This window comes from Mirounga angustirostris, unplaced genomic scaffold, assembly GCF_029215605.1.
Source record: "Mirounga angustirostris isolate CCGP_5_RB_7025 unplaced genomic scaffold, mMirAng1.0.hap1 SCAF_8, whole genome shotgun sequence".
Taxonomy (NCBI): domain Eukaryota; kingdom Metazoa; phylum Chordata; class Mammalia; order Carnivora; family Phocidae; genus Mirounga; species Mirounga angustirostris.
Genome location: NW_026991716.1, coordinates 74,833,422 through 74,860,871, shown reverse-complemented (window position 1 = coordinate 74,860,871; position 27,450 = coordinate 74,833,422). Strand labels below are relative to the sequence as shown.

The 27,450-nt window shown below is 37.7% G+C and overlaps 1 protein-coding gene across 3 annotated transcripts in view; it reads right to left on the bottom strand.

Moving 5' to 3' along the window:
• Positions 1-681: 681 nt before the first annotated feature.
• The window catches only part of CFAP206 (cilia and flagella associated protein 206), a 61,227-nt gene continuing 34,458 nt past the window's right edge, over positions 682-27,450 (bottom strand). For all 3 annotated transcript variants that reach the window (XM_064597845.1, XM_045867208.3, XM_054505465.2), the window contains 10 exons: positions 24,530-24,620; positions 22,787-22,975; positions 21,614-21,772; positions 19,895-20,103; positions 14,670-14,789; positions 13,387-13,585; positions 11,511-11,651; positions 9,171-9,364; positions 5,570-5,710; positions 682-1,878 (listed from right to left, as the gene is read on the bottom strand). In XM_064597845.1, coding sequence (XP_064453915.1) covers positions 1,648-1,878; positions 5,570-5,710; positions 9,171-9,364; positions 11,511-11,651; positions 13,387-13,585; positions 14,670-14,789; positions 19,895-20,103; positions 21,614-21,772; positions 22,787-22,975; positions 24,530-24,620 — 1,674 coding nt within the window. In that variant the 3' untranslated portion in view covers positions 682-1,647. The remainder of the gene's footprint in view (positions 1,879-5,569; positions 5,711-9,170; positions 9,365-11,510; positions 11,652-13,386; positions 13,586-14,669; positions 14,790-19,894; positions 20,104-21,613; positions 21,773-22,786; positions 22,976-24,529; positions 24,621-27,450) is intronic.

The window sequence follows — 27,450 nt, the reverse complement described above, 5'->3', positions numbered from 1 at the left end:
GGTGACGAAAACAGACTCAGACAATTCAAATCAATAGGGCTTGCTGACTTATTAAATGTAGGGGCTGTGAGGAAAAGGCAGTCAAAAAGTTTTTAATGTCTACTACTGAGTAGATGGTGAGGCCTTTGACCACAGAAAGAAATACAGAGGGAGACACAAGTCTAAGAAAATGAGTTTGGCCTGCAACCTGCTGAAACGGGCGTGACCATCTGACGCAGGGTCCAGCATGTGGTTGGGAATGTTTAGAGAGCACTAGGGCTTGGGTGGATGGTCAAGATCCCAGCAGAGGACCATTTGGTCTAGCTCCCTTTATTCTGGCTCTATTGTACTTACCAGGCAACTTTCTGATATTAAACTGAGCTTTTCCAACTGGGTTTGGTATTTTTATTATTTGGAAATTTTACTTCCAGCCTTAACTTGATAACCCAAATTATGGCTCACCAGCCCTTCTTTTCTGTGTTTAGAAGTCTTGCAGAATCGAATGAGGGTTGATAGAACAGATAAAATAAAAAATCTGATGTTGTAAAGTTCAGTGTTAGCTCTCACCATCCCACCTCCTTCAAGGCCAGATCCTTGCCCCCCGCCCCAGGCCTTGCCTCAACAGCCAGCCCACCTATCTTTAACATCATTTTTAAACTACAGCTATGAAAATCATGAACACTGAGAAGTAGGTCTGTTTGAAGTTTACCTTTATGATATATGTGGAAAACTGATTTTGAAACATATTCATATTATAAATAACATTTAACCTACATAGAAAACAAATTATATAAACACCTTAATAAAGGTCACCAAGGCAGGAAAAAATACACTAAATATAAATGATCCCCTCATCACTAAAGCATGTTTAACAGTCTCTCCACCTGGGAGTCTTTATTATCCAGGAGTTGGTATTAAAATTATGTAAGACAGTAATAAAATTATAGCTCTAAAATTCAGCTATCAGTAATTCACATGGGCCCTAAACGCAACTGCCAATGGGGTCAGGCAAATAAGGCAAGGCAGCAGGAAGGGGGACCGGAAGTGCCTGGCCTACGAAAGAGCACAGCTACTATTCACAGGAATACTAGCCAAGTACTGCCAAATATTCTGATTTTTTTCAAGGGGCCAGAAATCCAGATTTTATGTAAAATTTCCCAGATTTTTAAAATTCACGTGGACCTCTGCTCTAATTATTCCAAATTAGCGAGGTCTTATTATACATCAATTTAATCTATGTTAACATTTAATAGCTAATGAGGCTGAAAATACTGACTAGCCTTTAAAATTTTAATGTTTAACATTAAATGTGATTTTAGAAATAAATAAGCTTCTATCTCAGTCACAATCTTATAAATATATTAATATCTAAAGAGCATCATAATTTCAGCCTTTAATGCTGCCAAACCTTTTCTGACAAATAAAAGCTGAGTGGACAGAGTTTTACTTTTCAATTTTAATAGAATGCAAAATGTGTTACAGAAACAACTTTTAGTTTTTTGTAGCAGGCTGACAGCGAATATACATGAGAATCCAGAAAACATTCACACAACCGATGAATGTGCCAGACCCACAAAATTAACTAATTTTAAAGGATGCAAAGATACTTGTCAATATTTGCCACTGCTCATAACTTGGTGAGATCTACTTTAAAAATTCAGTCTCTAACTAGGTCTCATCAACAGCTCTAGTTAAGTTCACCTTGACCCCAGAGGTGACTTTACCCTGTCCCCCACGGAGACCAGCTATGTAAATCTGGGGCCTGGGCACGCGGCTGCTGCCTTCACTCTTAGACTGCGTGCCAGCATCCTTGGGTGGGTACACCTGTGAACAATTTTCTCTTCTCATGTGACTGAGATCAGTTTGTACTGAGTGAGTAGCTTTCTGACGCAAATTGGCCTAAAAAGAAAGAGAATACACAGGAATTAACCCATCTCTAAAGAACAAATGATATCAGCCTAATCTTTTTTCAATCCACAAAGAAATTAGCCCTACAACATAGCATTTTTCTACAAAACATTAAAACATTAGAAAAACTAGAACATAATAAATATCCTTGGGCTAAGAAGTAGGAAAATACATAAAAGGTTGAAAACGGATCCAAAGAAAGAACATACACATTCAAACTTAACAGTGAGCTCAATTATTTATTAATATAATCTTCTAATTCCTTCATTATTAATACTTTGAGATTTAATACCACTTGGATTTTCCCACCATACTTGTTTTATTGTTTTAAAAGACAAAAATTTAAGATATTCTTTGTTTTAAATGGACTTCACCCAAGACTTTTTTTTTAAGATTTTATTTATTTATTTGAGAGAGAGAGAGAGTATATGAGGGTGGGGAGGGTCAGAGGGAGAAGCAGACTCGCTGCTGAGCAGGGAGCCCGATGCGGGACTCGATCCTGGGACTCCAGGATCATGACCTGAGCCAAAGGCAGTCGCTTTAACCAAATGAGCCACCCAGGCGCCCCTTCACCCAAGACTTTTAATATAAAAAGTTCTGATGTCTTCAGGTTATATTTTACAGTATTCTACATCTTGCTTGCTCTTTTTATGGATTACTAGTAAACATGAAGTTAAACAGATTACTCAGGCTGGGAAGCAAAGAGGAGTTTTATAAAAAGGAGACTAGGATTTACTGAAGTGATGAGGAAGTCCAAGAAAAAAAACTCAGAAGCATTAGAGCCTGTGAGTTAAAAAGTAGAGACCTGGAATGAGACCTGGATTCCAGATTTTGAGACACTGTGGGTGAGTGAGAACTGAAACTTCTTCCCCCACACTGAGTTTATTGTCTACATTAATATGACTTCATTATTCTGTTGTCCTCATTAGCAGGATTTTACCATTCCAAGAGACCCCTGTGAAGACAAATAGCTTGAGTGTTCACTACAGAACATCCTGAAAGACGCACCTTCAGTAGTAAGCATCAACACAGAGATTAAGCCCTAACATTCTTTGCACCCTGCCCCATAAATCTTTACTTTCTAGTCCCATCAGTGCTAGGCTGCTCTTTCATGATCTTTACCCAATCCAATTCAAGCCTTCCTCCCATCCCCTGACCTACCCTTGGCACTGAAAGACCTGCCTTCTGCCATACTTCATGTTCTCAATAAATTCTGACCTTGCTGCTCCCCCTTGAGACACTGCCAAAGCTCTGCTGGGGTGGTGGTTCCTCCTACAGCTTTAAGCAATACACTCAGTTTTGTCCTCTCAGCAGGTTGTACTGGTAATATATCGGGAGCTGGCATTCAACATGATGCAATTCTAGAGGATAATTAGGTCTCTGGTGGGAATCAGAATGACGTGGAGGTTGAGGAATGAGAAGAGGGGGTCAGTCAATATGCAGTGCAGCCCCACCAAATGCCCCAATCTCTTTATATTTCCAGTCCAGACCTATGTTGGCACCTCTCATATCCTATCCAGCCATCATTCCCCTCTTCTCCTTTGCCTATTTATACCTCAGACCAACTTAAAATGTCACTGAAGTCAACTTTTATTTCACTTCTGTTATACCACTTACCAAGAGGTACTGAAATATTTTTAGTGTATCAATGTCACTTGCTAGACGATTAGCTTCTAAAAACAAAGTAGTGATATCTATGTTATCTAGTATATATCCGATGGGCTCGAGTGAGTTTAGTAGATAACAGAAAAGAACATGGGGATGGAGTGGAGCTTCATGAATTACAGAAGAGTGACTGATTGGAATGGAACAGAAGGATCTGGAAGATGTATCAGGAAACTAATCCTTTCTCATCCCAGGAAATCAAGGGACTGAAAAGCTGCCACCAGAAAGGATGGCAAGAAAAATGTCAAGGTTGGTGAAAAGCCTATAAAACACTGAATATACAAACGGACAAAGGCTAGACCTTATATGAAAATAGAACTCTGACCCACGACCTCTGTAGCCATAGTTATCAGCCCAGAACAGGCAGGACTTGGCCAGATTCCCTATTTTTTTTTTGCTGCCCCCCCATTTAAACTAAGGACTAACCAGAGAAAGCCAACAATGTGCACCAAACCAATCACATAAGATCCCCCACTTTGAGTTAGCCCACCTGCAGCTTCCCCATGTCAACAACCTCTAATCAGAGAACGCCCGAAACCTTCCCCTTTTTTTCACTATCAAGCTCTCCCACTTCTCCTGCCTGCTTTGGAGTTTCTGCCAACTGCAAGTGATGGTGGTTGACTCCCTTGCTATAGCCAACTTTGAATAAATAGCCTCTGTTCCCATTTGGGTAGCCTTTGTTTATTTCCATACCTGATTTCAGTTGAAGAGATGGACAAAATATAGTAAGAAAAGGCTACAGATATAAAAGAGTTTGTTTCCTTCATACTCTAAATACTTGTTTAAAATGATGAGGTACTGTAAAAAGAGTGAGTGGGAGGAATTCCGCTGAGTCAGACATGGATAAGAGTTTCAAGCCATGCTTTAGGAGCAGGCACCTCTTATGATTAAAGTGACTGAAAATCAGAAGGACAAGAGAGCTCAGTGCCTGTAGAGAAGATGTTGACAACAAGAGGGAACACTATCTGAGATATAACAGAGGTAATATTCTGCTCCTCAAAAAAAAAAAAAAAAAAAAAAAAATCCAAAAAAGAAAAGGGTATACTTTCAATGATTAGAGGAAGCTGAGAGTGCTTTAAATACTAGAACCTCATAGATTAGCACAATAGATGGATATAGAAAGAGAGAGCAAGCAACTACCATTGTTCTAGTTACTGGATGGTATAATTTGAGAATAGTTTCATCCTTCTGTACATGCTTAAAATTAGAAGACAATCTTACAAGGTAAAGCTGGCAAATTAATATGCAAAGAATTCTGTATACAACTCATTAGTTTATATAAGTAATTTAAATTACTAACTCTATGAGTAACAATACATTAAAGTTCCCCAACCTAGGGGCGCCTGGGTGGCTCAGTCGGTTAAGTGGCTGCCTTTGGCTCAGGTCAAGATCCCAGGGTCCTGGGATCAAGCCCGTGTTGGGCTCCCCGCTCAGCGAGAGCCTGCTTCTCCCTCTCCCTCTGCCTGCCGCTCTGCCTACTTGTGTGCTCTCTCTGTCAAATAATAAAATCTTTTAAAAAATAAATAAATAGAAATAAAGTTCCCCAACCTATACCTCTCAGCCTTAGTGCCGTCTTCTTGGAAACCCCCTCACTAAGTGAGCCAAGTGGAGGAAGAAGCGATATGGAGGCTGAAGCGAAAAAGATGAGGCAGAGGTTCAAGCAAACAGCTAGGTTGTACACCCATGGAAGCCAGAGGAGCAGACATAAGGAAAGCCAGAGGCCGGGGACGCTGGTACAAACTCTTGGACTGCATGCCGACTTTCTGGAACTTGATTCAATGGATCTATAACATCCATTGCCGTCTGATCGCAACAACACCTTTGAGAGACCCACCTTGCTCATACCAAAACTGTCCCTTTTGGTCCTATGCCCTGGACCTGTGACTTGAGGGACTAATTCTGTTTTCGTATATGGCTGAGTGTAACATATATACAATAAATCATCTCTTCTGCTGTCTTAACTAAAGAAAAAAAAATCCCCAACCTATAAATAATTTTAGAAAATATTGTTACAAACCAATTTTATAGCTTTTCTTCTTAATTCCCATTCATTCCACTCATATGATCTCACAATTGTTGGTGGCAATATGTGCGTATCCGTCTGTGTGCTACTTTCAGACTTTGTAATTGGTTTTATATGTTTGTCAACATCCTTCATCTAAAGAAATCAAGTTTTGTAATTAGTAATTATTAAAAAACTAAGCATTATTTAGGGATAACTAAAAATATTTAGCTAAACTAACAAAAAGATTAGAAAAACAAGAATTTTTGAACGTGGAATATACTCATAAAGACAGCAAAGAAAATAAGCTTGTAGTTGTGAGCTAAATGAGATAACTTTCCTGGGCATTATGGCTTTCTTTGTACCTGACTTTGTGAACTTAATATGGGAGGCATACATTGGAAGAGAAAAACCTAACATCACTCATTCCTAATTCAAATGCCCCTCTCACATTGGTAGGATAAGCAAATACTTTGTTTTCAAGTTTAAAAGTTTAAAATAGCCATTAAATATTAAATATAAATCACATTTGTTTAAAGTATCAAAACATCTTCAGGATATATCTTTTTTTAATGATAGTTGATGATGTGATTTTTAAAGTTTATTTATTTATAATCTCTATACCCAATGTGGGGCTCAAACTCATGACCCAGAGAAGAGAGTCACATGCTCTACCAGCTAAGCCAGCCAGGAGCCCCTAGGATATATCTTAAACCCAAACTATGCATACACAGCATATAATCCAAGGTGGTTTGTTTTAGTTGGATATTTTGATTTTCTGCTGTGTCACTCACAAACTCACTATTAAAATATTAAATATTAACTCCAGGCTAAACAAGGTATGATTACACGGTATATGAAATTGCTGGAGGGGGTGGTAGAGGTCTAAAGAACTCAGATCATAGTGAAGAGAAGGGAGAGAAGATTAGCTTCTTTTTTTTTTTTTATTCTAGTATAACTAACAGGGTTATATTAATTTCAGGTGTACAATACAGTGACTCAACAATTCTAAACATTACTCAGTGCTCCTCACGGTAAGTGTACTCTTGATCCCCTCACCTATTTCACCCATCCCCCCACACCTACCTCTCCTCTGACTACCACCAGTTTGTTCTCTATATTTAAGAGTCTGTCCCTTTTTCTCTTTGTCCATTTGTTTTTGTCTCTTAAACTCCACACATGAATGAAATCATATGGATTTGTCTTTCTCTGACTGACTTATTTCACTTAGCATTATGCCCTCTTGAGCCAACCATTTTGTTGCAAATGGCAAGATTTCATTCTTTTTTTATGGCTGAGTAATATTCCTATAATATATATATTGCCCCATCTCCTTTATCCATTCAAGATTAACTTACTCCAAGGGGCGCCTGGATGGCTTAGTCGGTTAAGCATCTGCCTTCAGCTCGGGTCATGATCTCAGGGTCCTGGGATCAAGCCCCGCATCCAGCTCCCTGCTCATCGGGAAGTCTGCCTCTCCCTCCCCATCTGCCTTTTCACCCTGCTCATGCTCTCTCTCTCACTCTCTCAAATACATAAATAAAATCTTTAAAAAAAAATAAGATCTTTAAAAAAAAAAAACTTCTTACTCCAAATCAAGCAATAGATAATCACTGATTGCCCTACCATTTAACATATCATTTTTGTCTTCAAAACGATGTTATGATATAGTTGGATAGATAAAACATGCTGCAAGATGATTAGCAATATTATACAATTCAAGTAAATGACTAGTAAATAATTATAAGGACCACAGCTTTGAAATATGAAGGTCACTGAAGAAGAACTGGGAATTAAATATACAGAAAGGGAAAAACAAGAACAAATAAATGGGGGGAAATTGTTCTTTATTGGAAAACTATGCATTATCTACATATAGCACACCTTTCTGATGATCTGATTCTAGCCTTTCACTGTCTTTGAGGTATCTTACAACTCCGTAAGTTATATATAAATGGCAGCAAGGCCAAAACATTCTTGTCTATAGACAGGCAAATTCATAATGCCTTCAAGGTTTTTTATGGAACTTGACAATGTAATTCTCAAATTTATAATGGAAAGTCAAGAGTCAAGCATAGCCAAGTGTCTTTAGAGAGGCAAGTATGGGAGAACTTAGTCTATAGGCATCAAAACTTATTATAAGGCTCTAGTAAGATGAACAGAGAGCCTAAAAATTAAGCCTGTGCACAGAAGACACTGCAGATTCGGGGAAAGGACAGAGCACTGAACAAGTGGTCTGGGACAATTCACTACCCAAAAGAAAAAAAAGTTAAAATTAGATCTTCACCTCCCCCTAGACACAAAAATCAAATCCAAGTCAATTAAAGACTTGGGTGTGAAAGGTAAATCCATATTTGTTGTAAAACAATGTAGGAGAATATTTTTATGATCTAAGATACTTGAGGATTTCTTAAACAAGACACAAAAGTTGAAGACATGAAAGAAAAAGGAACAATAAACTACATATTAAATTGAAAAACTTTTATTTGTGAAAAGACACCACAAAAGAATAAAAAATATAAAACTGGGAGAGCCTAGAAACAAACCCATTCCGTAGGAGAATTGTTAATTCAATGGAGGTGTCATCCGTACTGAGTGTCATCATATTGAAAACCATATATTATTATTATCATTACCAGTCACTGCTAGGATCACCTACAGTTTTAGAAGTAGGCAGAGTAAAAAATGTAACTAAAACCATTATGTTTTATTAAGACATAATTAATAAAACTGCTAATTATTTTTTTAAAAATGCTAAGTAAAGGGTACTTCTTATGGATGGGACAACCCAATATAATAAACATAAACAATTACTTGATTATTTCATTTGATTATTTTAATGCAATTCCAGTTAAAATCTCAGGAAGATTTTGGGGGAAACTTGGCAAATTTATTAAGAAAATTACATGGATATATAAAGATTCATGCATGACTATTTAAGACAATTTTCAAAAAGGAAAAGGGAAAGGAAAGAGCTTGCCCTATCAGGTAATAAAATATACCAAAAAGCAACAGTAATGAAAGCAATATGGTACCAGTGCCGAGACAGACACACAGACCTGTTACCTTGCAGCTCTAAGTTATCACCTGTGTTATCTGTGCTAAGTTCCTTTAATTTTAGATAAGGAAATACTATAGTTTCAATTATTTATCTAAATGTAGTATTTCTCTTCCAGAGTTTTCCAGTCTAATTCATCAACTTGACTCCTTTGTTTGTTTTCATTATTCTTTATGGATTTCATTAGTGTCCCTCTTCAAGGGTGAATCTCTTTCTGAGAGCATTAAAGGCCCTCTTCGGATCCTGTCTCTGCCTGGACTTAGGAACCATTCTACAACAAAGTCTGACTTTTTAATTAAGTATTCTTTTAAAAGTCATAAATTCTTGGGTGCCTGGGTGGCTCAGTTGTTAAGCGTCTGCCTTCGGCTCAGGTCATGATCCCAGGGTCCTGGGATCGAGCCCCGCATCAGGCTCCCTCCTCGGCAGGAAGCCTGCTCTCCCTTTCCCACTCCTGCTGCTTGTGTTCCTGCTCTCGCTATCTCTGTCTCTGTCAAATAAATAAATAAAATCTTTTTTTTCTAAAAAGTCATAAATTCTTAAAATACTGACTCTGCTTACCTGAGAATATGGAATGAGGGTTTCGAACTGTTGATGAAGCTCCAGGAGCTGAATTAATTCTGTATTTTTTTTGGCCTTTTCTCTAATTAAATCAATATAATTTTCAGGATTTTCTGCAAATAAATATGCAGCATCTCTGGTATTGAAAGTGTAATACTTTTCTTTATATTTCAAAATCCCAATTGCTGGATTTCCTGAAAATTAAGAAAAGGAAATGAATTAGGCATGAAATATTAAGTGATTCTATGTTTGTAATACATCCATAAAACCATCCCCTATCTACTGCATACTTAACATATGACTTACATTTTTCATTTTGCTAAAATGGTACAATTTGCAATTTTCTTTTTAAAGATTTTATTTGTTTATTCATGAGAGAGAGAGAGAGAAAGAGAGAGGCAGAGGCAGAGGGAGAAGCAGGCTCCCTGCAGAGCAGGGAGCCCAATGCAGGACTCGATCTCAGAACCCTGAGATCATGACCTGAGCCGAAGGCAGACGCTTAGCTGACTGAGCCACCCGGGTGTCCCACAATTTGCAATTTTAAATTATACATTTTATTAAATTATATTTTATATGAAATTCATATTAAATTAATTTTAAAGTATGGTTTATATAAAAACTTACTATCCAGATATAAGGTGTTTGAAAATCTTTTATGAGAATCACTTAGTCGTCTGATGGTTTTTTCAAATCTCCTTTAACTAAACTAACTACTACAAGTATTGTTTTTAAAAATAATTCTATAAAAACTACAAAGATGGGACATCTTTTCCAAAATACAGGTTTCTTCTTCTTTTTTTTAAGATTTTTTTATTTTTAAGTAATCTCTATATCCAACGTGGGGCTTGAACTCAAAACCCCAAGATCGAGAGTCACATGTTCCACCAATCGAGCCAGCCAGGCACCCCCAATACAAGTTTCTATGTTAGAAAGTATTTCCCACTGTGAATAGATACTACATAAAATATGGATTATTAAATATCCACATAGTTGGTGAGAAACAGTAATACTGTCTTACTTATTTTTTCACTTGTTCAACAAAACTTATTGGCCTTATTCCTGGCACTAAGGATATAAAAGAAAACAAATTTCCTGCTCTCAGTAAATCAACAAATATTCCATAGGCCAGAGAGTACTGCAGAAAACATAAAGCCAGCTAAACACATAGTAAAAGGAAGAGAGTGAGGTTGATATTTTAAATTGGGTGATCTAGGAAGTTTGAACAAAATGAAGGAGCAAGGTATGTAGCTTTATGTGGGATAGAGTTTTCCAAGTAGAGGGAATAGCAAGGCAAAGGCTCTGAGGTGAAAATATGTTTGGAATGCTCAAGAATAGAAAGAAGGCCAGTGAGCCTGGAGTAGTGACCAAGGGAGATCGGTTGGCAAGGAAGTCAGTGACACCATCACCTTCTTTCTAATAAAAAAGTAATACCCAACTATGAAATATAACAAAAGAAATAACAAAGAACAAAGAAAAGTAAGAGGTTAATGGTGTAAGGTAAATTAGAAATAATTTTGTCAGGGATGCCTGGCTGGCTCAGTCGGTTAAGCATCTGTCTTTGGCTCGGGTCATGATCCCAGGGTCCTGGGACGCAGTCCCACATCGGGCTCCCTGCTCAGCAGGGAGTCTGCTTCTCCCTCTGCCCCTCCCCCTGCTCGTGTTTTCTCTCTCTCTCTCTCTCAAATAAATAAATAAATAAATAATTTTGTCAAACTCTTTTCATTCTAGCCCTAGCTGACTTTTTATTTCCAATTCATAGGGCACTTTTGGATAATAATTTCTGGTTTACTCTTATTTTGGGGAAGCTCTCGTAATATATACATCATAGAGAGATTTTACTTGATAAAATACTGGCCATTTCCTTAGATCTGACTTATCCAGAAATCCTGACTCATGTTAATGGACTATAACCATAAAGTGACAGCATATTGTTTAATAAACATAACCAGCCAAATTAGTGTTGCTCTTTCAAGTCATTACTTTGGAAGATGATATATTTTAGTAATGTCATGTGAATTTCTAGAATCCTTCATTGGACATATGAGTCATCCATCTTTTTATGATACTGTGGCATCCATATTTCATTATATACACATTCCATCACTTATCATTTGTAGCATAATTTCTTGGTTATGTCAGTCTACCAGATTATTCTGTGAGTACTTCAAAGATGAAGATGGTCTGGATCATCTTTGTGGCTCCTTTCCTAGTTCATCATCAGATCCCATAAAATTTTAAAAAATGAATAAGTTAAAAAATAAAGTGAATAAGTGACAACAATAGCACTTTATTCAAAGAAAAAATGGGGAAGTCCAAGTAAGGTTGTTCCCAACAATATACCTGGAAGGAGAAGACCATCTGTTGTAGCAAATGTGTAAGCACAAAATCCTCGATACTGAATTAACAATTTATCAAAATTTGCTGTTGTTTCTGGGAAAAGCCACTCTTGTTTTCTGAAATCCACCAGATGTACTCTATCTTCTAAAATGAAAGAGGAGGACAAGAAAAACTTTAATCAGTGAGAAGAGTAAACAACCCAAGGAAAGGAGCAGAAAAGACTGGCTGCTATGTGACTAAAACAGAGATAGATCAGCTTCATTCAAGACAGTAGGGCTCTTCGTAATATACTAGGCGGCCAAATACTTTGAATGTGATGCTCATACACTAGGACTATTGCTTCTTGAAACAGCAGAGAATGTTCTGAGCAGAAAGATTCAAGAAAATATCTCTCAGTAACTTACTTTTGTTAACAAGGTGTACAATTTTTGTTCTTTACACTTTAAAAATTCTTCCTAATCGTGGTTGGTTTACTTATTTACATGTGATAAACACATTGTCTAAATTTTCTTCTCCAAACAAAAACACGTATTTATAAAACATCAATCCCCAAGGGTCTTAGCTTTTGCAATCCTTATACTAAGCTTCTGGGCAGGGCTCTGTATCAAAACAGCAGATACCACAGATGCCCTTGTGGCCACAGCTAGAAGTAAATGCAAATGTTGGGAAAAATAAACCTTCCTTCTTTTTTCCTGATATGCCTGAAAGCCTCAAAACAGTGATGAGATGTGGCAAGTGTTAATTAAATTCTTTTAGAAGAGTATTAGGTCTCCCAATTCACTGGGATCAGTAACGGGATAGTGTCCTATTTGAATATAAAGTTGTGGCATATGGAGGGAAACGACATGTTAACTCTTAAGAAGTAAATTGTTTTGCCAACATGGTTGAGTTTAGTATCTACTGTTGAAGTGACTTTAACTTTTCAGTTTCACGTAGTATCTGTGTATATACTCTGTTGTAATAAAATAAAAGGAGTACGAAAAACTTGAACTGGAAGGATGCCTTTGAGTCTCTCTAATTTAGTTTTCAGGGTTTTTTTTATTCTAATAGTTTAAGAATGGAAACAGCACTTCATTTTTATTTTCTACTTTTACAAAATTAGAATTTGAAAAGGACATTTAGAGAGTAAATTATCTAATTTCATTTTCTGGAAAAACCTTTTTAGGCAACAACTCCTAGACTCTATTTTGGCATTTCTCATTAACTTCAAGTTGTCTGTAACTAAGACAGAAGACACCAAAAAAGTAAAAAGCAGTCTGTTGATAAAGACAGCCTTTCCATAAGAATCAATGTGTCTCTTAAAGGGTCTAAAATAAGCTCAAATTTACAGGGATAAAATGCATTGATTTATAAATTTCAGCCTGACTCTGAGGAAGATATAGGGCAAACAGCATTCCAAAGAAATAGAGCTTTACTTGCAACAAATATGGCAATGATTAATATCCTTTTCTACTATGAATCAGTCAATAATAAAATCATTAAGACTACAATAGAAACACATAGGAAAGGAACATCATTGTCAACTAAAACACTGACAATAACATTAAGAATGTTCATTGCGGGATAGTAAGGTACTCAGTGGATATATTTTCTGTTTTCTGCATTTTCTATGACAAACATTAGTACTCTTTGAATCAAGAAAGATGCTTAATACCTTATCAGGAAGATAGTGCATAAAAATTTTACCTTTTTTTTTTTTTTTTAAGTAAACTCTACACCCAATGTGAGGCTTGAACTCATGACCCTGAGATTCAGGGACCCATGCTCCTTGGACTGAGGCTGCCAAGTGCCCCAAGCATGAAAATTTTAAAAGAAAAGAGTGACTTTATTCTAGAGGCAATTTGAAGAGGAAGAGGAAGTCAAAGATGATTTCTATTACCCAGGTGTTCCTTCACCCTACACACATCAGTTTTCACAGTCAGCCCATCAAGAAGATTCTGTATGACTTTCTCAGGAAAGAGTAGCTCATGAGCACCCAGGAATGGTTCAAGATGAGTTGTTAAATTACTGAGGACACTAATCAAAACAGTTTCATCCTGGAAGCTAGTCCACAGGTTGGAAAGTGCGATGAAGATGGGCTGAGGAAGAGAAAGCAATGTTCAAAATACAACTGTCTAATAAAATTATAAATCACTGTACTCTTAACAAATTTGTATTTGTAAAGAAATTAATTCTTCCAGAAGACAAGTCAAAGTCTCCTGAGGTTAAACAGTAAAATCTACATAGTAACTGGACTCATAAGTTATGAGAAAAAAACTTGTATTTTATTCCAAAGCATTTTATCTGGGAGTGATTGTCATAAAGTTAATTTACCCAAAAAAGCCAAACACTTATGGATGCTTGACCTCAAAAGGTCAAGGGGAAATAGCTTCCTTTTTAAAAAAAGCTAAATATGACTCATTACTCTTAGATTTATCTGGCTCAATCATGATTCAAAAGAACCTGGAAAATCTAGAGATACATCTTAGGGCATATCTTGTGAGCAGCAAGTTAAAGATTTTAGGTCAGTGAGATAAAGTTTTTTATTCATATTAAAGGTCACTGACTTACAGAACAAACATTAAAAAAATTAATCAGGCCCCACTAATAAGTGAAACAGCTTAGCCTTTTGTTTCTTGGTTTTTAAAACCGAATATTAGGAATGGTTACAGAAAATTCTCAGAGCCTCAAAATGCTCTATAAAATACTGCATGTGCATCTTATACCTCCTTAGGGCTACCAGATTTGCCCATAAGGTGGTGCAGATAATCAGAAAGTCAGTATACATATAGGCCCGGTAAACACGGTGATTATCCTCTGCCTCTTCATAGAGGTCACAAGTTACACCACCTCTTTGCTGAAGGCAATTTTTAACCAGCCCCTGTGAACATGTTTTCAATGTTGCCTTATGGATTCATTCTGCTGCCACAATCTTTACTGAAATTATGGCTACCATAATATAGATCTGCATCTCCTTTAGTAGCAATGGCCTGCAAGGGCGATTCCTTCATCTGACTTACACTACTACTACAAAATAACTGTAAAGAACAGGATCAACTTGTTTAGAACAAATATTCTATTTTTAGTAATTAAATATAATTACAATTACTTCTGATTCAGTTGTGTAGGACTCAAAGGTATATTCACCCTTAAGCAAGGTCAAAGTTGATAGCAAATACTTACAAAGACTTGTGACGTTGGGACAGCTGTCTTTGATTTTACAATCATTTTTAATTGTTCCAGTTGGGCTCCTAACTGCTTTATCATCATTTCTACTTCTTGAGCACAGGTAATTATATCTGACTGTGAAGACAATATAATTTACATTAATATTTTTATAATTTCACTATAAAAATCGTGTGTTTTAAGCCCTACCCGCTCCCTATATCCCCTGAAGGTAAGCACAATGAGAGCAGAAATTCTCTTGTTCCTGGTATCCCCAAACCAAGAACAGTATTAGCATATGGAGGGTGCTCCAGAAATATTTGTTGAATGGATGAACCTTTTGAAATACAGTGGCTATAATTTTTCCCAAAGGAATTCTTTTTCTCAAGGTATTCTTCCATATGCCGTATAATTGCATTCCTGAGAAGTGAATCCTCTGACCCAGCTTTGTTCAGCTGTTATTTCCCCACTTCTCCATAATAAAATTAATGAGGTGTTCCTCTGAAAACTATTCTGATAGCAGGATTTTTACAAATTACATCCAAGAATGCAGAAAAATCTTAAGAAGCACATCACTGAAAGAAAAACAATGTATTTCTGATATGACACTAGTAATCTGAAAATAAGGTGTTAATAAGCATCATATTAAATACTTCTAAGTGTAAAAAAAGGGTAGAGTATAAATAGGAAAACCAAGATATTGAAAGGTGAAAAAATTGCCCAAGGACACAGTTTAATAAAGGGTGGAATCATGGTTCCGTCCCAGACCGCTGGAAGCGAGAGCCCAGCTCTTACCCATTATACTGTACTGCCTGAGATGCGACCGGAAATGGCAGTGGTTTGGGCTTATCAGTACAGTGCAAAAGAGTGACAGTTACTTGAAGAGAAAAAAAATGCATCTGAGTCTTCAGATACTTGTAGTCAAACCACATGCTTTACTAGACTATTTTTAAATGACAAATAATTACTTCATAAAAATACCAAATTTTACTGTATTTCAACTAACGAAATTTTTTATTCACAAATGTAACATGCATCCTGTTTTAAATGTACCCATACTATTCTTTAAGCATCTCCCTTCCCCTTGCTTCATGCTCCATGTAATTCTGCCTATCCCATCTAATAAGTCTCTCATCTACCCCATAGAGTTTTCCCCCTTCTTTGTTAGTTTTATTTTAGAAATCAAATATGAAAATGGCATCCTTAAAGTCTCTTTAGATTTGTGCAACAGCAACAAGAAATAGAAATAAACCTGCATATGCTCTTCAAAGTAAAATTTACATTCAACACATAACTTCTTTAAGCCTATAACTGAAGATACTCTAGACTTTCTCCCTGGAACTATGTTTTCAGGGACTCACAGAGGAGGCACACAGAACTTTTTTTGATTTTTCCTGGTAATGACCTAAAACAATCACTCTGTTTACATTTATCTAAAAGAACTCGTTCACAACTAGGTGGAAGTTTTAGTTGTAAAGTTGGTCCTCACAAATAAATAGATATTCTGTGTTCATGAAGTAGAAGAATTAATATTGTTAAAATGTCCATACTACCCAAATCAATACAAAGATTCAGTGAAATCCCTGTCAAAATTCCAATGGTATTTTTCCAAGAAATAGAATAACAATCCTAAAATTTGTATGGAGCCATAAAAGACCCCCAAGTAGCCAAGTAATCTTGAGAAAGAAGAACAAAGCTGGAGGCATCATGCTTCCTAATTTCAAACTATATTACAAAGCTGTAATAATCACAACAGTGTGACAGTGGCATAAAAACAGACACACAGATCAAGAGAACAGAACGGAGAACCCAGAAATAAATCCATCATACATGTTCAACTAATTTATGGCAAAGAAAGCAAGAATGTACAATGGGGGAAAGGACAGTCTCTCGAATAAATAATATTGGCAAAACTGGACAGCAACATGCAAAAGAAGGAAACTAAAGCCCTACCTTAAGCCATACAGAAAATCAACTCATACTGGATTAAGGACTTGAAAGTAAAACCCAAAACCATGAATTTCTAGAAGAAACATAGGGCAGTAAGCTTCTTGATATCAGGCTTGGTGATGGTTTTTTGGATTTGACACCAAAAACAAAGGCAACAGGAGCAAAAATAAACAAGTGGGTCTATAATCAAACGAAAAAGGTCTATGGCAAAGAAAGCCATCAACAAAATGATAAGGCAACCTGCTGAATGGGGGAAAATATATGCAAATCATATATCTGATAAGAGGTTAATATCCAAAATATACAAAGAACTCATACAAATAAATAGCAAAAAAAAAAAAAAAAAAAAACCCAAAAAAACAAAAACAAACAAGAAACCCAAACAATCCAATTAACAAATGGACAAAAGATCTGAATAACATTTTTCCAAAGAAGACATACAAATAGCCAACAGGTACACAAAAAAGTGCTCGACGTCACTTACTATTAGGGAAAGGCAAATTAAAACCACAATGAGATACCACTTTACACCTGTTAGTATCAAGAAGACAAGAGAGAACAAATGTTGGCAAAAATGGGGAGAAAAGTAAACCCTCACGCACTGTTGGTGGGAAAAGTAAATTGGTGCAGCCACTATGAAAAACAGTATGAAGATTCCTCAAAAAATTAAAAATAGAACTATCATATGATCTAGCAATTCCACTTCTGGGTATATATCCAAAGGACATAAAAACAGTAACCAGAAAAGATAAATGCACCCCCATCTTCTTTGCAGCATTATGTACAACAGCCAAGACAAGGAAGCAACTTAAGTGACCACTGATGGATGAACAGATAAAGAAAATATGGCATACGGACCCCTGGGTGGCTCAATCGGTTACGCGTCTGCCTTCGGCTCAGGTCATGATCCCAGGGTCCTGGGATCAAGCCCCACATCGGGCTCCCCACTCAGCGGGAGGCCTGCTTCTCCCTCTGCCTGCCACTCCCCCTGCTTGTGCTCTCTCTCTCTCTTCCTCCCTCCCTCTGTCAAATAAATAAATAAAATCTTGAAAAAAAAAAGAAAATATGGCATATATACACAATTAATATTATTCGGCCATAAAAAAAGAAGGAAACCCTGCCACTTGTGACAACATGGATAGACCTTGAGGGTGTTGTGCTAAGTGAAATATGTCAGAGAAAGACAAATATTATATGATCTTACTTATATGTGGGATCTAAAAAAACTAAAAATAAGAAAAAAAACCCAATCTCATAAATACAGAGAACAGACTGGTAGTTGCCATGGGCATGAGGTGGGGGTGGGGGTGAAATGGGCGACAGGGGTCAAAAGGTAAAAACTTCCAGTTATAAGATAAATCCTGGGGATATAATGTAACAGCATGGTGACTATAGTTAAAAATACTGCATCGTATATTTCAAAGTTGCTAAAAGAGTAAATCTTAAAAGTTCTCATCACACACATAAAATTTTGTAACTGTATAGTGAAGGATGATTTTGCAATATACACATATACTTAATCAATACATTGTATAAGTGAAACCAATATAATGTTATGTGTCAATGATATCTCAATAAAAAAGTCAGTTTCACTTAAGAATATCTTTGATGATGCAGTAAAAGTATTAATTTTATTAAATCTTGATCCCTAAGTACAAGCTTACACACAGAGAAGTTACGCTATTTCCTCAAGGACACAGATTTAGTAAGTGGCAAAGTCAGGATGAGTACCCATGCGTTCTGGTTGCAGAGCCCACGCTCATCACTGATACCCTCAACTTACTGTCCTTCTAGCTGAGAATGAGAACTCCAATGAGACTCTCAGACTGGAAGTTAGCTGAATATGCTCCATGGGTGAAAGCCCTGAGAAGATGTGATATAATGAACGACATTCTCTACAACATCCTTACGTTATGAGTGACCGTCTCCAAAGGTTCCTTCTTCTGATATCCCTTCCCAACACAGATGACAAAGTGAATGTGAGACTCTTACTCCTGTGGACCTGCATGCACTTTAAGATAAATTGATTGTAAAATCCTCTTAGTATCTGACTAGTTATACAAGGCTGATGGCCACAACTCAGTGTTAGAGGAACATCTACCCAAAAGGATGATTTGGTTTAGAACAGCTGATCTAGAGTCCTCATTTCTGAGGGCAATTACATAGTAGGACAGTTGTGAGGACCACCTCCTAGGTTGTTGCAATGAAGTCATGTCATCTGGATTTTTATCTTCCTATTCTTTACAGTGAAGATAAGAAGACAGATCAAGTGCACCCAGAAGTAGTAACAAGTCATTAATTAAGATACAAGTTAAAAACACATCCTGCTCCATCCTTCAAGACATTAGTATTCACTCATATAAAAGACGGTCCACTGACCCTGAGTCTCACAGTTACTGGAAGGTAGAGGTTGTGTAAAGGTAAATAGTGTAAATAGTAAAAAGTTAAATGAATGTGTTATTTAACTTGATGAGAGAAGTTGCTTTCACAATGTAGATATACATCAAATCCTCACATTGTACACTTTGAATATCTTACAGTGTTGTCAATTGTACCTCAGTAAAGCTAAAAAAACCCCCAAAACAAAACAATACAAAAAAAACATTGACTGGTAGGAACACAGCTTGCTGCCAAGATGTAGTTAACAAACTGTGTGCCCTAGAACCCTAGGGTGGAATGGGGATGTTCCTTTGTGAAAAGGTCCTTCAATCCTTTCATCTAGATACCTGTTTTGTATTTTTGGGATTCTGAGTGAGTTTCCATCTGAAAGTAAGTGCTCTGCCACTTCTAAAAAAAGTTTAAAATCACTACTTTACCAATTTTTCCAACTATTTGGGGATACTGTTTAGCTTGTCCATTAAATTGAAAACTATTAGCAATAAAAATCTTTTCAACCAACTTTTACAACAACAAATAATTACATAAAAATTATTTAGGTGCTAACTATCTGCCCAAAAATACATTAGATACTTGCTCAGTGTGAAAACAATACAGTGTTACTCACACACACATACACACCACTGCTTGACCACAGCATGCTAACGATCATTTTGCTGGGCACCAAAGGGAATCAACAACTAGAAATCAATTCCTATCAATATTTTCCATTAAAATAAAAATCCAACTTCCCTATTTCTATTTCTGTTCCCAGCCCCACAGATGCAATATAAACTGGGCAGTTATGAAGTTTGCCTCCTTTAGCAATGACCTGATTCTGCCTTTTGTGGAGCCCCGTAACATGTAAAGTGGTTGCCACATAACAAAAAAAGCCAAATCTTATGACATTCGCTCACCAAAATGATCTGAAGGAAGACCTCATACTGCCGCACATTATACAGTGCTTCTTTTAACATACACGGCTGAAGCTCTGTACGCAGGAGCGGGTTGTTGGCTGCCTTCTCAAGGACGGCCGTGTAGCGGTAGGCCTGCTCCTGGGCAGTCTGAAGTTGGGAATCAATGTGCTGCGTGGTGGCTGGGATTGCTTCATGCAGAATGGCTGGCACTGGTTTTAAAAGGATATCGAGAGACATGAAAGAATCTACGAAAAGCCTAGAAAGTAATAACTCGAGCATTACATTGAGTTCATCTTTTTCTCAACCAAATGAATAATAACAAGATGTAACATATGTCATGTGTTTCTTCTCACACCATGAAGGAAAGAATGGGGGGAGGGGAACACCTGTCCGAACAAAAGATACTGTCAGAATGATAACCAAAAGGTAGCAGGTCAGTTTTTGCCACTAAAATATAGAAGAATCTAAAGAATAGAGTGCCTGGGTGGCTCAGATGGTTAAGCATCTGCCTTCGGCTCGGGTCATGATCCCAGGGTCCTGGGATCGAGTCCCGCATCGGGCTCCCTGCTCAGCGGGGAGCCTGCTTCTCCCTCTCCTTCGGGCTCTCTCCCTGCTCATGCGCTCTCTCTCTCTCTGTGTATCTCTGTGTCTCAAATGAATAAATAAAATCTTAAAAAAAAAAAAAAGAAAGAAAGAATAGATAGGCTTTGGTATTATGTGCTACTGGCCATGGGCCTCTAGAAAAGGCATATTTTGTGAAAAAAAAGGAACCGATGAGGATACTGAAAAATAACAGAATAGTCTAGCAAGATAGGAAATTTTATAAAGAATGGGAATTTGACTTTCTAGAACTTTCTAAAAACTTTCTAGTTTTTCTATTTTAAAAACTGACCCTATTATACTAGATAAGTGATCTAGTAACAGACGCTAACACCTTATCAGTGGGCCTACATAAGGAAGTCCCTTCTCCTGAGCCCCTGATCAAATATTTCATGAGTGCTTTCAAACTCAGAGATGATGAATGCATTAAGTACAGAACAGCACAGTAAATGCTCCTGGATTTGCAGATTTGCAAGTATCTCCTCTTGGACCTCTCCATTCCATTGGTTGCATCAACCACTCTTCTCTTCTCAGGGTGATTTTTATTTTTAGATCACTGAGTTTTACTCCCTTTTGGTTATCTGACTTGGAATAAAGAACACAGAGCCCAACGAACTGGAGAGGCTGGCCTTCAGGCAGACCCCTCATTCCTTCCACTGATTCACTCTCCCACACTAGCTTCGTGTACTATAATGCTGCAAGTCTTGCCCCAGCAAAATTAAAAATTACTATCAATTATGAACAGTAACTGTACCTAAGGTAGAGTCAAAACTGCATACCTTAGGGGCACCTGGGTGGCTCAGTCAGTGAAGTGTCCAACTCTTGACCTCAGTTCAGGTCATGATCTCAGGGTCATGAGGTTGAACCCCACATTGCGCTCTGTGCTGAGTGTGGAACCTGCTTAGGATTCTCTCCCTCTCCCATTGCCCCCCTCCCCCCGCTCACATGCACTCTCTCTCCCTCTCTAAAAAAAAAAAAAATTTAATTTAATTTAATTTAAAGACCCAGCATACCTTAAATCTAAGAATGCCGGTGAAATACTGTGCATTATTTTCCTCACTGTGTGAGTTAGATTTTGAACTTCCATAACCTGCAGACTTCACCTAATGATATACCTACAGTCATCAATGCCTTCTCCTCCCTTTCCACAGTCTCGGTTAAATAAGCGAATCCCAGTAACAATCATGGTGAGTTCTTTCAGTTGGCGTTCTTTGTCCTTCTTAGAAAGTGTTAGAAATGTCCCAAGCTCAGCCTGAGGAAAAATACTCTGCAGGGCAGCTAAAACAAACCACAAAAAGGACAACAAAATGGTAGAATACAGATATCAGAACCTAAATCACAGGTTTCTTTCAGCACAAAGTTTAGGGGCCTGTCTTGATAGAGCTTCTTATATGATTCTTTAAATTTCTGATACCTAGTTACAGAATACATTGCAAAATTTATCACATATCAAAGCTGGGCTACTGAAAATAATGCCATTGCTTTGTGTCTCTTTTCTGTAATTAAGCACCGTCAGTAATGTTTTGACAATGGGCATTAAAACAAGCTTTCTAATTAGGATTCTGAGTAGAAAAATTGCTGTTTTAAAATAATTGTGGAGGAGGGCGCCTGGGTGGCTCAGTTGGTTAAGCGACTGCCTTCGGCTCAGGTCGTGGTGCCGTAGTCCTGGGATCGAGTCCCACATCGGGCTCCCGGCTCAGCAAGGAGCCTGCTTCTCCCTCTGATCCTCTCCCCTCTCATGCTGTTTCTCTCTCTCTCTCTCAAATAAATAAATAAATAAAATCTTTAAAAAAATAATAATAATAATTGTGGAGGAAAGCCATTAAAGGCTAGAAATTTTGCCTATTCCTTACCTTAAATTAATAAAGTGGGCAAAGACTTCCTGAGGATAAAACAGTGTGCTTTTCCATCATCTGTTTTAGATGACAGACGCAACTCCTTTCCTGACTATGAAATCTCCCTTTCCGGCGGTCCCCATCCCCCAGCCGGCCTGGTACTCTTAATCACACTGCCGGTGTTTCTCTCATAAGCAGTGATGGGTCCCTGGATAGGTACAGCTTTAAGAAAATTAACAACACACACCTTCCAGAGCTGCTGCTTGGGTTTTAGAGCTGATACACAGTGTAAAAGGAGTCTGGCTAAGTTTTAAGCTCTTATTTATGCTGATTTTTTTTTTCTTTCAGATAAAAAGGGAACCTCGGTCTTCAATACTTTGAATTTAACCTCTTTTATAAGATACAAATGTTCACATCTTTTCACATGTGGAATGGAAATTATATAGGTTTTTTTTACCTGTTGCCTCTCTGACAATCTTGATATCGGTAGGAGATCCCAGCCCAGAGCGCAGTAAGATGTAGCTGACAATCTTACGGTAGAGGCTTTCCAGTTCTTCTCTAGCACATGCTCTGTTATCCGTGATTTCTCTCATAATGGAGCCTAACCTAGACTCCAAGACTCGGTGATGTTCTTCAAGAAATTCCTCTAAAATTGGCAAAGGACAATATTCCATATATTTGATTTAGAATCCTCACATAAGAAAGTATGACCAGAGAAAAAAATGGCTTGGGTATGGCAATTCTATTGCACAAAAACGAGCATTTTCTTAAGGTGTACTAATCAAAATAAAAAACACACAGTGGCCAGCATGTAACCTCAAGGCAAAAATCTAGTAGGAAAGATTTACTGCAGTGCTTTAAATGGCATACTTTGTCAAAATACCTAAGACTTTCAACAGACAATCCAAAGAGTAATATCCAAAAGGGTTAAAACCTCCTAATTAAGCAGAAAGTATAGAGGGCAACTTATAATATATATATATTATAAACATATACAGTAAAAATATACATACTATACATACATTTACACATAACATCCCATGTAAGCACAGGTGGCATGTTACATGCAAGCACATGCAGTAGAAATACACATGTATGTAGTGTAAATCTTCCTGTTCAATTATGTGTATTTTTATTTTAGTTCTAGATAAATTTCCTTTGAATAGCATTATTGATAGTATGATGTTGCATCGAGAACTGTTTCCCTTTCCCCTCTTCCCGTGACACAAAGAGGTCTGGGCTTAATTGTGGCAGTCACAATCCACCAGCAGTACAATTCTTGCAACTAGCTCAGTAAGACACCCCATTTTACTATTTCAAGCGCAATAATTCACGTATCAACCATGCCCCATTCACACCTATACTCTTACCACAAAAGCTACTGAGAACTTTATGCAAACTTTAAAAATCTAAAAAACAGGTGGTGCCTGGGTGACTCAGTTGTTAAGCGTCTGCCTTCGGCTCAGGTCATGATCCCAGGGTCTTGGGATCGAGCCCCACATCGGGCTCCCTGCTCAGAGGGAAGCCTGCTTCTCCCTCTCCCACTCCCCCTGCTTGTGTTCCCTCTCTCGCTGTGTATCTCTCTTTGTCAAATAAATAAACAAAAAATCTTAAAAAAAAAAAATTAAAAAAAAAATCTAAAAAACAGTTTCATCAATTCCATGATTACTTATCACTTTAACATCTCATTAGCATTATGCAAAAAAGCAAGATACATAATGTATACATGGAGCATAAGCGAAAGTTCAATACATAGAGGGAAAAAAAGACAACAAAAATCACCAAATGGTTAGTAATGATTCCATTACAGTGCGGCAAAGGCAGTCTAGTCTTTAGAGAATTTATTTTCCTTTTCCTCTTGTTGCCAGTGTGTCTTTGATGTATATATTAAACTATTTACCTAAGGAAATATGTCCTGAACTTAAATTTCCCATCATTCATTTCATTTTGGTATAGTTATCTAATTTAGGTAAGCATTATAAGATAATAATATAAACCAAAAACAAACCAAAAAAATCAGCAAGTTAGAAACTTTTAACTCAGTGGGCTGGTTGTTTTAATTTCTAATTATTGTGTATTATTAGTGAGAAAACATTTAAAACACGATAGATTGTTCATTGTCAACCAAATAAAGCCCTTATTACCTGAAATACAATAGGAATCTTTCAAAAAGGGTATCAAAAAAGTACATATATGTTACCTCGACTTGTATAATTCATATCAAAGTAGACTTGCATCTTAATGGTGTCCAGGGATGGATTTTTACTATCCAACAGCCGAGACACACAAAGCTAGAAAAGAATACCCATGAATGTTTCTAGTTATATTTTCTGGAATACTCAGAAGCATTTTTTAAAGGTATTTTCAAAAAAATTAAGAGAATCATCTAAGCAATGGTTTCTGATGTTTATCCACCAATAACCTCTTCTATTATTATTTTGCTCCTTGAGGACTTCATGCTTCATAGTTTACCCAACGACAACAGGAAGTAATAAGTTATTTCCCTGAGATCAATAGTATCACCATACTCAGGGGGCTAACAGCCCAGCTGAAGGCAAGAAACTTGACACCTTGGCTAGTCTATGCAGTCTGAATGTGGGTAAGTGCTCCATGAAGGTTACGCTCCTGTCCAGAGCTCACCTAGAGCTCCTCATTACGATTTATTTGAACCTTGAACAACACTTCTTTGCTGATTTGGGGGGTTACTTGCATTTTATGAAAAGCTGTTCCTCTGCTCACAACATTTCTCTAGCTTTGCCTTCTATTTCAGAATGTCTTCCTCTGGTCTTTTTCTCCCACTTTCCTCCCACATAGATGGCTCATTCCACTTCTCTGCCTTGTCCCTTTAGATTAGATGAACAACCTGAATTTTTCTTTTCTCTCCTCTCCTCCCCTCTCTTCCCTGTCTCACCCCTTAGGCTTTATATCTACAGCTGGCAGGCACATCAGCACCAACAGCCTCCATGCCCCTCCCTGAGCACCAACCCTGCTCTTCCACAATGTGGGGGGGGATGGAATGCAAGAGTGAGGCCTGGCCGCTGTGCCCTTATGGATGCAGCCTGCGCACCTGCATCTGTCCAGGTGTAAGAGTATTGTTCTCAACACAGACTTTACAAATACAAAAATGAGCTCATCTACATGATTTTTTTTTAAAGATTTTATTTATTTATTTGAGAGAGAGAATGAGCGAGAGAGAGAGCACAAGCTGGGGGGAGAGGCAGAGGCAGAGGGAGAAGCAGACTCCCCACTGATCAGGGAGCCCGATGCAGGACTCGATCCTAGGACTTTGGGGCCATGACCTGAGCCGAAGCAGATGCTTAACCGACTGAGCCACCCAGATGCCCCTCATCCACATGATTTTTAATTGAGAAAAAAGAAAAGAGCCTGTGTCCTATGAAGCAGGATGTACATTGATAATTTAGGTACCTGTCATATTAAAAGTATATTGAGTTTAATTCTTTCCAACTTAGTTGAGTTAGAGGAAAAAAGAAAAACTCTTCTTGAGCCCTGAAAAAGAGAAAAATTTATTTTCTGCCTCTCCTTGATTCTCCTTCAGAGCTTTCCAGTAAAATTTCTGACTGACCGTCAGAGTCATTTTGCAAAGTCTTATTGCTAAGAACAGGTTTCCCACCACATTTAAAATCAGCACAGAAAGACCTAGTTCTAGGCTGCCCTGGAGAATCACGGCACTTCTACTGCAGAAGCATCCTAATAACAGATTCCCCAGCTCCAGGTTTCCAAAGCTCTTCCTGATCCCTCTGGCATCTGCAATATAGACCTGTGCTCCACTATATGAATTGCTGGATGTGAGAGAAGATGGGGATGATGAAAATTTTCTCTGCCATTTGTTTGAGCCCAGAGGATACCCATATACAAGCCTGGGAAAGCTTGCTGCAAGTCCTTTGTGTGAAGGAAGGAATTAAAATCATTAAGCCGGGGAGAAAAAAAAATAATGTTGAATTTTTAAGAAATACATCTAGGAATATTTAGAAAATAAATATGTAAGCACCTATATCCAGTGAGTCAAACTCAAAACATGTGAAAAAATGGGGCGCCTGTGTGGTTCAGTCAGTTAAGCACCTGACTTCGGCTCAGGTCCTGATCCCAGGGTCCTGGAATCGAGTCCCGTATTGGGCACTGTCCCTCTGCCCTTCCCCCTCCTCATGCTCTCTCTCAAATAAATAAATAAAATCTTCAAAAAAAAAATGTGAAAAAACTAGTGATGTCTAAAATTCCTGCCTTCTGGGCCGCCTGAGTGGCTCAGTCGGTTGAGCATCTGCCTTTGGCTTGGGTCGTGATCCCGGAGTCCTGGAATTGAGTCCCACATCAGGCTCCATGCTCCACAGGGAGCCTGCTTCTCCCTCTGCCTCTCTCTGTCTCTCCTGAATAAATAAAATCTTTTAAAAGTTAAAAATAAAAATAAAATTCCTGCCTTCTTTGGTTCTTAAAACTGGTTTTCAGGCACATATCCTTGATTTCTAACTATGAATTATTTGCTGTGGTTTCAATGTTTCCCTTAGAATTGAAAAACACAAATGACATTGAATCAATAATTATCTGAATCTTAATTTAGTGCTATGTAATTTTATAGTATATGACAAGTCAGTTAATGTTCTCAATGTAACACGAGATTCATAACAAGATGTCTCTAAACTACTGTGGGAGACATTGTCACCTGCCAGGATCCATACCTCGTCCTTCCTTACTAAAAGCCCCAATCTGGACTGGGGAAAAGATTTGTTCAGCTGAAAAAAGAAAAAGAAATCAGTGCCCCAGGCTCGCTTGTGGTATCATTCTGGTCAATAAATGTAAGCAGATGAGAAAAATTCTGAGAAAGCTATTACTTTCTGAATAGAAAGTGACAGACCCAATTGGCACACACATTTTGCCTTTTGTTCTTTCCCCTCATACCTGCGGAGAGATGGAGTAGCTATCTTGTAACCATGAGATGAAAGAAGGTGACCCAGGAAGCCAAGAAAAACAATGTATCTCTAGACTTCATGAGAAACAATAAATCTCACATTTGCCTGCACCACTAGCTGGTAGGGTTTTGTATCATGACACTCAAGGCAATAATGGCTCATACAAATATTGTATTTCAGAATTGCAGATAAATAATTT